Below are 13207 nucleotides of genomic sequence, written 5' to 3' on the forward strand. Positions count from 1 at the left end.
CCATATCTGATACATGGGGACCATGCCTTGTCAAAACGACGGTGTTTTGTTGGACCTCTAGCAACCCTTCTATGTTGTGTGAGTTGCTCTGAAAGAACTAGATCCCAAACCTTCCCTTGCCATCCAGTCAGAAACATACCTTGGAGTCTTTTCAGATGGAGAGGTGATCCCTAAACAGGCAGCAGTAAACTGCATGACAATTGGTCCTTATGTATAAGAGGGGGGGGGTGTCGAGATTCACATCTAGTGGCAGAAGGGCCAGAGCAGGGTTTTAGTTTGATGGTCCACCCAATAATATTGGGAACAACATCAGAAATGTGTCACCAAAACCCAGTAAGCTTGTTGCACTCCCACCATAAATGTATGATATGTATGGTAACCTCAGGGTTAGACTACTGCAAGGCATTATGTGTAGGGCTGCCTCTGAAGATGGTTCGGAAACTTCAGCTAGTGCAGAATTCAGTGGCAAGACGGTTTGAGCATATTACACTGATCCTGGTCCAACTGCACTGGCTACCAATTAGTTTCCAGGCCCAAATCAAAGTGCTGGTTTTGACCTATAAAGCCTTAAACAGTTCAGGACCACAATACCTCAAGGACCGCCTCTTTCCATACCCAGACCTTGAGATCATCTTCTGAGGCCCTTCTTCGTGTGCCTCCTCCTTGAGAAGTCTGGAGGGTGGTAATATGAGAACAGGCCTTCTCTACAGTGGCTTCCCGTCTATGGAATGCTCTCCCCAGGAAAGTTCACCTGGCACCTTCATTATACACCTTTAGTTGCCAGGCAAAACGTTCCTTTTTAACCAGGCCTTTGGTTGACTTGATTGACAACCTGTGCTGGTCCCAGGGGGAATAAGGTACTATTACCGTAGCCCAAGATCAGTCCAGAGTCTCTAGCAGGGTAGACGATCACTAGATGAGACGCGAGGTCCGAGACAGGGAGCCGGGCGGGGTAACAGGAACGATGGTAGGGCAGAAGCAGGAAGCCAGGCGAGGAACAGGAACACTGGTAGGGCAGCAGCAGGGATCCAGGCGAGGAGCAGAAACACCGGAGAGTCAGGAACAGGAAGCCGGGCGAGGAACAGGCACACTGGGAGTGCAGATCAAGGACTGGGTAAAGCAGGTACTCCACAACGACGTTGCTCCCGCAACCTGGGACCGGGCTGCCTGACCTTTATCTTCTTCTAAGGCCGGGGGCGGTCCCGGCCCCCAGAAGCCCTGCCTCTCTTGGCCTTAAGGTGAGCACTCCTCCTGGGAGACACCAGTTCCCTTCGCCTCTCTGCCCTAAGCCTCTGCAGTTCAGGAGAGGCCGAAGGGTTACTGGGCCCCGGGGGAGGCTCACCTGTAGCCACTGAGTCTTCCAGCACCTCTGGGGCCAGAATGGTTTCACCTGGTGCCTGCTCTTGAGTTTCCTCAGCATCTAGGCCTTGCCCCAGTTCAGCCGGCCCTGGAGGCGGGGACTCCTGTGCCGGCTGGGATTCCTCCGGATCGCTCTCAGACTCGGAATCCCAGGCCATCACACAACCTATCCCCTTTTAAAATGTGGGGGTTTTGGGGGGTGTTATTGGTTGTTGTTTTTATTTTGATTATGTATTTTGTGGTTTTATATTTTGGTTTTATTCTGTAACCACCCTGAGGCCTCCAGGTATAGGGTGGTATATAAATTCAAATGATGATGATGATGATGATGATGATGAAGGTCTTCTTATAGTCGCACCAGCATTGGGATGAAGTCACAGAAGTTATATAAGAGTGCTTGACCAGGGTCGACTGCTAGCGAAAAGCAGTACCTTCAGCACTGGACTCTGGCTGAAATGGTCTTTATAGGAGACTGATATTCCATGGCCCTTTGCTGGTGTAATAATATTGAGCTAATAATATACCATAGTGAAGGAATGGGTTTCTGTGTAGTCAGTTTGAAACGGGACCCAAAAACCCCCTTTTCTTCTTTCTCCAAGGGAGCATTTCTAAAATGCATTAACTTGAGCTGTTGGGCAAATGCATAACACAGCTGTATAAACAAAGCTCTCTCCTTTATCAGTCACGGCAATGGATGACCTTGGCTGTTCCAGTGGAGTAGGGATGACATGTCTGGGTCTTATCTTACCACACTCTGATGCACAGACCTAGTCCGGGAACAACGCCAGAGTGTGTTCTTGGAGTTGGTGACCTCTTGCTCCAAGATAAGAGTATAGGAACAGGAATACCCTTTTATGGTCAGAAGTACAGGAAGGAAAACCCTTTTATGGTTAAGAGTACCAGAGCAGGAACATCTGTGATGTCAACCTGCGTGTACAAGCTGACGTGGCTGGATTCCTGGGGAAGGGGGAGAGGGTGCCTAGAGGATATATATACTGCATGTAATCTCTCAGTGGAAGACAGGAGTGTCTGGCGTGCTCTGGTCCATGGGGTCACAAAGAGTCGGACATGACTAAATGACTAAACAACAACAAATCTCTCATTTCTTTGGACTTGCTGTGGACACACCACACAGGTGCCTTTCTGCTGTCCCTGAGAGCAGAAATAAAGAACTCTTTCTCTGAACCAACCCTCGGTGTCATTTGACCTCCTTCTACCCGTCCGGGAGCAACGCAGAGCCCACCAATCGGTAAAGTCTAATAAGGCTATAATAGTTTATTGAACTGTGAATGAACAATGTGCCAACATCCTCACCCTTCACCATTCTCTTCCTCCCTTTGCATGTTTTATTTCGGTGCCTTTATCCTGGCCTGTTAATTCACAAGGCCTCTTTGTGGTCCTGTAAACTATGGTTATTGGACCAGCATTATTACAGTTCTCACCCTAAGCTCCAAGCTCCAGCTTTCCTGACTTGCAAAAAAGACAAGATCAGCACACCCCAAGCGTATCCCATCGTCTGCTCAGAATGGAGCGAGACACCCCTCTACTTGTCCTTAATTTGTAGGAGAGACATTCCAAGCTCCATTCGAACAAATCTTCCATAGGTTTGAAGATACTTTTAAGGACTCTGAAGCGACGCTAAAATGGCTAGAGCGAAATGTTAACAAAAGAAGGGAGCTTTGTGCTCGCAAAAAGTGGAAGAGCTCTTCAAAACCTCCATGAAAAAAGATCGCAACAATAAAATACTCATTCTTTCCTTCAGCCATTGAAATGAATGATTTCTTTGGTGAGGATTTTATTAGAATACAAAAGATGATGAATACCGTGTCTAATGCCTGCTCTGTGCTTCTTTAATAGAAAGTGGGGGGGGACCCCTTATCTGTTACAGATCACATCCTCTAGGTGAATTCCTGCCAGCATTGTCACAGGGCACACTTGCTTTGACTTTGGCCTAGAAACGTTCTTACGGATTCTTCGCCTCCCCAGTATTTAATTATCTCTGTCACTTCTTTCATGCAGTATATTTACATAAAGGATGTGGAGTGGCAGATTTAAAAGGAGAAACCGGGGAGGGGGGGATCCAAATAAAGATTGCATCATATATCTTACTATGAAACCATCACAGTGGAAAATGATTTCTGCTTGTGTGAACATTTTAAGACTTTGGTATTTGTGCGTATAACTTTGAGTGGCCCAAGTATTTTAAAGAGCTCTTCTCTCATTGTATTCCGACTCTAAGCAAGGGAGGTTCTGTTCATACTGCTGTCAGTCAGAGTGTCATGTAATACAGTGGTACCTTGGTTCTCAAACTTAATCCATCCCGGAAGTCTGTTCCAAAACCAAAGCGTTCCAAAACCAAGGCAAGCTTTCCCATAGAAAGTAATGCAAAATGGATTAATCCGTTCCAGACTTTTAAGAACCCCTAAAACAGCAATTTAACATGAATTTTACTATCTAACGAGACCATTGATCCATCAAATGAAAGCAATAATCAATGCACTGTACTATAAAAATAAATAAGACAGTGTATAAAAATTAAAATTATTTTTTTTCTTACCTGCACTGATGATAGTCATTGTTTGGATGGGGGGCTTTTATCCATTTCTGCAGTCACACAATCAGTCAGTAGCTGAACTGGGTTCCACACAGTCACAAATACAAATTAACCCAAAAAGCCTCAAAAACAAAAGCACAAAATAAACAACAAAAACAGAAGCGCCCAACTTCATCAGTTCCAGAAGTCTGTTTGGCTTCCACAATGTTTGAAAACCAAGGCGCAGCTTCTGATTGGTCCATGTGCCCCGGAAACAATAGCTGACAACCGCATTGGACATTCGACTTCTGAAAAACGTTCGAAAATCGGAACACTTCTGGGTTTTTGGCATTCAGGAACAAAGGCATTTGAGTACCAAGGCATTTGAGAACCAAGCTACCACTGTACATCAGCACTATACAGATTTTTGCCACATCCGGGATGTAAAATTCCCTTCCCGGAGATGTCTGCCCCTGTGCTAGTGGTCTTTCAGCACCAATTGGAAAAAACAACCCCTTTTCCTTCAGGTTCTTGTGAGCTGAAGGTATTGGCTGGAACCCAAACAGTTGGATGGGTTGCTTCTGCAATACAAAATTGTTTGTAATTGTAATATATTTTATATGATGTTTTATTGTTTTGATACAGCTGTTTGATCCGTTTCTTTTTCTTGAATTGTTTTTGCAACCTGCCATGGGATCCCAACAAATGGAAGGTGGGCTTTAAGAAATGAAGGTTGGGGGAAAATTATGGTAAATAATAACACTAAAAAGAATAGCAACACAATTGTCCAAACTTACTGATTCAAGGGAAAATGGGAAAAGGAACAATTGCAAAAAATAATAATAAAAAAATGGCCCCAATCTATTTGTTAAATTTGCACCCTACCCTTTCACCCAGAGAAGCCCATTATAATGCAACTTTATAGTGTATATGATACAATAATTTAAAATAGATTCATTTAACACCTTTTTGCTGCTAAAATAAAATTAGGTGTGATAGTGTTGGTACCAGAGTAATTGTGGACACTTAAGTTTAATGGAGTAGATACTTAAAAATTCTTTAAAATATTAAAGTTTAGGTTTTACTTTTTTATATGATGATATGTTGAATTGTTGGTAATGTTAATTCTGACACATTTGCATAATATTTGTGTCTAGTATGTATATTTATAGAAATGTGTCTACATTTGTATTTTTACAAGCAAAAATAAAAGAAAATACAAATTTCAATGCGTGATACTCCAGAAGCTAATACAACTTTACTGTCATGATGTGTCTCTATGAAACCACTGCTGACATGTAAATAATTTTTCAGCACTTTAAAAAGCAGAATGTTAATGTGAATATATTTTGCGGTGTTGTGACTTAGACATGTATGTTGTGTATACACCAATAGTGACAATACAAGGTTGTCAAAATGTTTATAAATGTTCCCAGTTGTGTCCAAGATTGAGATTCTGGTTGTGAAGGATGTTGCACCACTCATGAAACGTTTTGTTGCCTAGATTAGAACTCTTTTGTTTGCTGTAAGTTTCCATCTCTTGTCTCACTAATTTGGTTTATCCCCCCCCATCCTGTTCATAACCCATTTTTTCCTTTCCTCGTCGGTTGTGCGGTAGTGCTCATGGTTCTTGTAACAGCTTTCATCACTAGTTATAAGGAGAAAATCCTTAGTTAGACGTAGCATCAATGTAACACAAATACATTGAATGCTTTTAACGATGGGTGTATCTGAATTGCAAATATACATATTATGGACCACTAAGATATATGAGAAATGTAAGCAACCCTGACGAGTGCTTATAGAAAACTCTTAATGAGGTTATGATTGAATCAAATTCACTGTAAGCAGCCTAATGGTTTTTCAATTCTGCTTCTCTACTATGGGTCTCTCTTTTTTTACCGCAAACCCTTTCAGCCCATATTAGGTTTCTTCAGGTTTATGGCATCAACATGAATAATTTGAACTAAGATGTCTCTCAGATAAGAAAAACCACTTCCTTAATAAAGAAGTACTACCATATCTCTATGATTGAGAGAAATGTTGTATACTGTAGGGCATATGAATCAGTGGTGGGCGCTTCATCTTGAAATGACTTGCATGGCACGATTCCATATACTTCACTTTTCCTCACTATCCTAAAGAAACTTGTGGCTTCAGTACCACAGATCTCCACGTGAGATGTGGCAAATAGATTGAGGGTGCGCTTGGCGCTTCATCAGGGTTGTACCATCTGTCTTACGGCAGGGATGGGGAATCTGTTGCCCTCCAGATGTTGATGAACTCCCAACTCTCATCAGGATGGCTAATGGTCAAGGATCATGGGAGCTGTAGCTCAGTAACTTCTGGACAGCCTCGTCCCCTGGTGTATTGTAGGTCGCCACTCAAAATCTGGTTGGTGGTCAGAGATTTGCCGTATTTTTTGCTCTATAAGACTCACTTTTTCCCTCCTAAAAAGTAAGGGGAAATGTGTGTGCGTCTTATGGAGCAAATGCAGACTGCGCAGCTATCCCAGAAGCCAGAATAGCAAGAGGGTTTGCTGCTTTCACTGCACAGTGATCCCTCTTGCTGTTCTGGCTTCTGAGATTCAGAATATTTTTTTTCTTGTTTTCCTCCTCCAAAAACTAGGTGCGTCTTGTGGTCTGGTGCGTCTTATAGAGCAACAAATACGGTATTTATTTTTTAATGGCAAATTAAAATACAAATATTGCCTTGGACCTGTGAAAGTCTTCTAGGTATGCATTGACGCTCTTCCATTTTCCTTCAGCTTCTCGTATTATGTTGGGCCAATTGTGACATTTTTGACAGGTTTTTGGCACAGCGTGTTGGGTTCCGAATGGGGTTCCTGCGGTGCACTCAGAACATGCTGCATGGTCCTTTGAATGGCCTGTATGTCTTCACTAGTTCAGACTTAGTATCCAATGTAAGGAACGGATTTTGGAGGAAGCTGGTTCTGTTAACAACAACAATCTGCTAAACCTGCCTTTAGTGTCTTCTCTCTAAGATTTGTCCCCACGCTTTGAAGTAGCGAGTAACCAAGATGAAATTTTTCTTTCCCCTTTGCATTCACCACTTTCATAATATGTTTCCCAGGTCATACACATGAATATTTGTCAGTTTGTTCTTTAATACTGCACAAATCATATGCAAAACTTGCAAGTGTTCTTCTTCTTATCTTTAAAAAGCAAATACAGTGGTACCTCAGGTTACATACGCTTCCAGTTACAGACGCTTCAGGTTACAGACTCCGCTAACCCAGAAATATTACCTCGGGTTAAGAACTTTGCTTCAGGATGAGAACAGAAATCGTGCTCCGGCGGCGCGGTAGCAGCAGGAGGCCCCATTAGCTAAAGTAGTGCTTCAGGTTAAGAACAGTCTCAGGTTAAGAACAGACCTCCAGAACGAATTAAATTCTTAACCCGAGGTACCACTATACTTTTCCGTTTATCACTATCTGGGATTTTTCACTTTAATATGTTTTGTATCCTTCCTTTGCAGGATGGACGGCTGCGAATAAATGACCAGCTGATTGCAGTGAATGGGGAATCCCTGCTTGGAAAATCCAACCATGAAGCTATGGAGACCTTGAGGCGTTCCATGTCCATGGAAGGAAACATTCGTGGGATGATCCAGCTAGTGGTTCTCAGAAGGCTGGACAGGCAAACAGAAGCAGTATGCAAAGCATTTGTCTCTGTTTATGCATTTATGGGAGATGTGTCCATCATTGTGTAACAGCCGCTGTGAGGAGATGGGGCTGATTCGGTTGACATTGCTATTATTTTCCTTTGAAAATTCCTTTGGAATATTATTACAAAATCCTCTTAGAAGAAGAGCAACCAGTTAGTATTGACATTGGGTGAATAATAATAATAATAATAATAATAATAATAATAATAATAATAATAATAATTTATTATTTATACCCCGCCCATATGACTGGGTCTCCCCAGCCACTCTGGGCAGCTTCCAACCAAATATCAAAAAGAATACAGCATCAGACATTAAAAACGTCCCTAAACAGGGCCGCCTTCAGGTGTCTTTTAAAAGTAAAATAGTTGTTTATTGCCTTGACATCTGCTGGGAGGGCGTTCCACAGGGCAGGCGCAACTACCGAGAAGCATAACACTAAGGCATAGTTTGTTATAACCATGGTTTGTTAAAAGAGCAAGTAACTACAGTGGTGCCTCGCAAGACGAAATTAATTCGTTCCGCGAGTTTTGTCGTCTTGCGATTTTTTCCGTCTTGCGAAGCACGGTGTCAGGAAAGTTTTGGAAAAGCTTCAAAAATCACCAAAGTCTTCAAAAACCTCAAAAAAGGCTACTACACCGCGTTCTATGAGTTGCTCCTCGAAGTCAAGTCGCAACTGTATTAACGGTGTTAAGAAAAAGGAAACAAACTTGCAAGACGTTTCCGTCTTGCGAAGCAAGCCCATAGGGAAAATCGTCTTGCGAAGCAGCTCAAAAAACAAAAAACCCTTTCGTCTAGCGAGTTTTTTGTCTTGCGAGGCATTCGTCTTGCGAGGTACCACTGTAGCTTGCAGGTGACCCAAGAAACAGTGCCTTGCTTCTTCTAATGTTGGGTTGTCTCCTCTACAAATATCTGGCTCCTATCCCCCCCCAAATTGTGGTGGTTAAGGACTGCCACTGTCTTAATATATTACCAGTTCTCCTATCATTGGCCAGCTGCAGACACCCCCCCCCCTCTAGCTCTTTGGGGACTCTACTTTTATCAACTCCAGTCTATTAATTCAATACATTGTCCTGTATACAGGATGGAACTTGGGGTATGAATGGTTTTGGAAAAAAAATAATTTACAAATTGTGAGAGGAGCTCCAGAATACAATTGCAACCCAAAATGATTGGGCAACCAAAGGAGGTGTTCTCCATTTAAGGGATGCTGGTGATGCTGTGGTCTAAACCACTGAGCCTCTTGGGCTTGCCGATCGGAAGGTTGGCGGTTCGAATCCCCGTGACGGGGTGAGCGCCCGTTGCTCTGTTCCGGCTCCTACCAACCTAGTAGTTTGAAAGCACACCAGTGCAAGTTGAACAATAGGTGCCACTGTGGCGGGAAGGTCAACGGCATTTCTGTGTGGTCTGGTTTCCGTCACGGTGTCCCCTTGTGCCAGAAGCAGTTTAGTCATGCTGGCCACAAGACCCGGAAAGCTGTTTGTGGACAAACGTTGGCTCCCTCAGCCTGAAAGTGAGATGAGCGCCACAATCCCATAGTCACCTTTGACTGTACTTAACTGTCCAGGGGTCCTTTACCTTTTACCTTTTACCCTTCTCCATTTATGAATTTTTAGGCAAACAACCACCACTAAATTTATTGAAGTCTACCTGTTTTTTCAATAACTAAGCACTGTGGTTTAATGGGGGAGCACTAAATCTTACGCTTTACTCTGTTTACCATAATGTTTATACTGGAATAAAAAATAAATAAAAATGTCCAGTAGCACCTTAGAGACCAGCTGCTTGTTCTGTGTATATTGGAGAAACAGGACGAAATATCACATAGGGATATTTGTAATTCTTATTTACTGTAGTGCAACAACAGGGGCTGTTCATGCAGAAGAATGGACCTAAGCGGTCCTATATCAGAATTAACAACTGTACCTTTGATGTATAGTTGTGTTCAATTTTTATCAACAAATTAGGGTCCTGTTGGTCTTCTGAAACAGGATCAATTAGCCTTCACTTACATTTTTTTTCTTCAGATTTACCAACACCCCACAGTTGAATATCCTATTGAAATCCTGTACTAAAAGCTGTTTGAGTCCCCCCCCCCAAAAAAATTATGACAATGTACGTATGAAATGCACCCACACTTCTAGCACGTTCTCTTCGAAGAATATACAACCAGATCTTTATTAAATCAAACTCATTTTAAACAGAAATTAATTTTTATAGGATGTGCTTGCAGTTCAATTGTAATTCCATTTGCGGCTGAAGACTATAGCGAAATGGGGCATGACCCTTTCCTTTTTCCCTTACCTGCGCTACCTCCCTCCCTGCTGCATCCCAGCTTAGTACAGCAGGATATGTTTAAAAATCCATTATTTTCTTATTGGCTGGGACACTAATGGAACCTTTTCATGACAGCTCTGTTTCACTAGCTGAATGCTCTCTAATTAGGCAGCGTACTGATCAGTTGTTGAGCTATTGATTCTGTTGTTTATCAGAGAGCTAGAAAAGCAGATTTTCCACCACCCCAGTTGCCATTAATTTACAGCTGCCTCTCCTATAAGATATCTGTGTTTAGTAATAGTTAGCCCCTGTGATGTATTCAGAATTCTCCATATAAGAGAATTTGGGAGTTGTATGGTAAAGGTTTGAGAACAGAATCTGCTTTCAAAGAAAAAGTTGTTTTTTGGGCTGTCGGGTGGAATTCAGTGCCACTCCGTGATGAACACTCCATCTGCACAAGCAATTCCTAAGGAAGTTAGATTAGCCTCAACCAGAGCCAGGGCCTTTTCAACACTGGCTACCAGCCTGGTGGAAAGCTCTGTCTCATGAGACCAGGGCCCTGCGGGATCTGATTTCTTTCCACAGGGCCTGTAAGACAGAGTTGTTCCACCTGGCCTTTGGCTTGGAGCCAATTTGATTCCTTCCCCCTCTTTCTTTTTCCTTTCTCCTCCTGTGAAGAGGCTGCATCCTAATGTTTTAATGTTGAAATTTAATCTTTTTTAAATTGTATTTTAATCAACTTGTTTTTATTATTGGTTGTTAGCTGCCCTGAGCCCAATCTTGGCTGGGGAGGGCAGGGTATAAATAAAAATAATTATTATTATTATTATTATTATTATTATTATTATTATTATTATTATTATTTTATTTGATGATTCCCCTCCCCGAGCACTGTTCTGGGGGTTCTCTTAAATTCCCTGGAGTTCAATTCCCGTATTTTTCCATGTATAAGACGCCCCCAAGTATAAGACGCCCTCTGTTTTGGGGGACTCCAAACTAAGAAAACACCCCTCAGCACTACCCGTGTATAAGACGAGCCCCAATTTTAAACCTAATTGTTTTTGTTAAAAAACCTAGTCTTATACACAGAAAAATACGGTAACTCTTCAAGGAAACCAGGTCTGCTTAGGAGGCCAGGCCTCGTGAGCACAGCAACTCATCCCAGTAGTTCTTACATGTATCAGGCAGTTGTGGGGACAGAAGATGCCTGACTTCCCACAGTTGTCTAAGTCTCTTCCCCACCTCCCAGTCCTTCTCAAATCTGAGACTTTGCCTCCTTGCCTGTCTTTGCTTTGCCCTCTTCATATCACTGTGGCTTCTGGGAGACCAGCAGGGAGAGGAGCTGGTCACAGCAGGAGGGGGAGACCCCTTGGCTTCTTCAGCAGTCTGCCTCTTGGACCTCCTGCTCTCCAGCTTCTGATTCTGGACTGATCCACAGACTCTTCCTGCTCACTAAACCCTGTTAACTCCTCAGCATCCGAAATCTTGTCCTCCCACTGACCACTCATCATTTTCCCACCACCACTCCTTGGGCTCTGAGCCTTCTCTTGGGGTTCCCCAGCTGGCACCTCCAGAGAGCCAGCGTGGTGTAGTGGTTAGGAGCGGTGGACTCGTAATCTGGTGAACCGGGTTCGCGTCTCCGCTCCTCCACATGCAGCTGCTGGATAACCTTGGGCCAGTCACACTTCTTTGAAGTCTCTCAGCCTCACTCACCTCACAGAGTGTTTGTTGTGGGGGAGGAAGGGAAAGAAGATGGTTAGCCGCTTTGAGACTCCTTTGGGTAGTGATAAAGCGGGATATCCAATCCAAACTCCCCTCCTCCTCCTCCTCCTCCTCCTCCTCCTCCTCCTCCTCCTTCTTCTTCCAACCGGTCCTCAGCATCCAGCCAGTCCATGACATCCCATTGTCCTCTTCTTTGTCTTGCTCTACAGAATTGCTGAAAACTATCCGCTTGTCTCTTTTATTTCCCTCCCAATGTATTTGACTTCTTAGCTACAGTCTTTGTTTCATTCCCAATCTTCGGTTAATTGTTGTATTCTGTCCTCCTTCCAGACTGTCCAGGCTTGTATCACATTTTCCCCTGCCTTCCAACTCCCCTCGGTTTTCTAACAATTTTTGAATTGCGAGCCTATCAACAGTGACATTTTTTATCAAATAAAATAAAATAAATGTGCAACACCTAATACATATTAGGTACTTTATTAACTGCTTGGGTCATATGCGATCAGAATGCACAAAGGCAGACACAGGCAAATAGTTACAGTGGGTTGGATCCAGACTAAGCTAATGTAATGTAATTTCCTTAGAAGTCAGTGGGACTTAGGTCACGATTAATTTATCCTACTGATTTCAGAGGGAAACAAGTTCAACTATCTGTAGTTTGGCTGTAATTCCAACCCATTTTGAAATGGTCTAAAAGCTTTAATGAGAACTCATATATATATATCCGCTGAAAGTAATTGCACCTTGAAAGCAAGATCTACTTCGCCTGTGAATTCAGATTTGCGAAATAGAGGCCAAGTTGGCATGTTTTTGCAAATAGTTTTGAATGAAGGCAGGGTGCTTTTAATAGATACGGATGTGAGGGAATCGTATTCAGGTTTTTTGTGTGGTTGTTTTTATTTTTACAGTAGAACAGTTAATTAGTCCTTCAAAACTAATTCTGCTTAGTAAATTGTTTATTTTTACAAAGCAAATGTCAGAACGAATTTGGAATTGTTATTGATGAGCGAGAGGGAAACTTTGAAAAGCCAAAGGGTTTGCCATTTACTTCCAAAGCCATTCTGGTGCGCATTCATTACAGAGCATATGTGGCAGCCACTGAGAGAAGGGAACCAGCTGGCTGTCAGAAAATTACCATTGGCACAGTTTTTCTTGTCTTGACAAGGCTACAAGCTGCCTTCACAGATGGAGTAATAATGGGAAGCCAGTTGTGGTCAGAAGAAACACTATTCTGCATTCTGCTTTTGATGGGCATAATCAGGGACTGTGCCGGATATGCTCCGGTTTTCACTTTCAGGCCAAAAATTTGTTGTGGTCGAAATATTTTCCAAAAAAACCACACATTTGGAGTCTGTGAATATCCATCTTCTTTTCCCCAGTCCTGGTTGGCGCCATTGTTTTTCCTGGATGCTGCTACTTCAGTGCTTATTGTTCCCCAAATGCCTTTTCTTTTCTGAATCACTCGTAGATGATCACAGCTAATCAGGAATGGTGCCACAATATTATGTAGCCAATTATGTAGCCAGTTCTAACTGATGTCACTGAAGGCAGGATAGCCATTCATGCTGCCTACATGAATACAGTGGTAGCTCGGGTTACAAACACCTCGGGTTACAAACTCCACCAACC

The 13207-nt window shown here is 42.8% G+C and overlaps 1 protein-coding gene across 2 annotated transcripts in view; it reads left to right on the forward strand.

Annotated features, from left to right (window-relative positions):
- PARD3B (par-3 family cell polarity regulator beta) overlaps positions 1-13207 on the forward strand; it is a 582805-nt gene that overhangs the window by 221324 nt on the left and 348274 nt on the right. For both annotated transcript variants that reach the window (XM_077918269.1, XM_077918271.1), the window contains exon 12: positions 7391-7564. In XM_077918269.1, coding sequence (XP_077774395.1) covers positions 7391-7564 — 174 coding nt within the window. The remainder of the gene's footprint in view (positions 1-7390; positions 7565-13207) is intronic.

This window comes from Podarcis muralis, chromosome 1 (assembly GCF_964188315.1).
Source record: "Podarcis muralis chromosome 1, rPodMur119.hap1.1, whole genome shotgun sequence".
NCBI lineage: Eukaryota > Metazoa > Chordata > Lepidosauria > Squamata > Lacertidae > Podarcis > Podarcis muralis.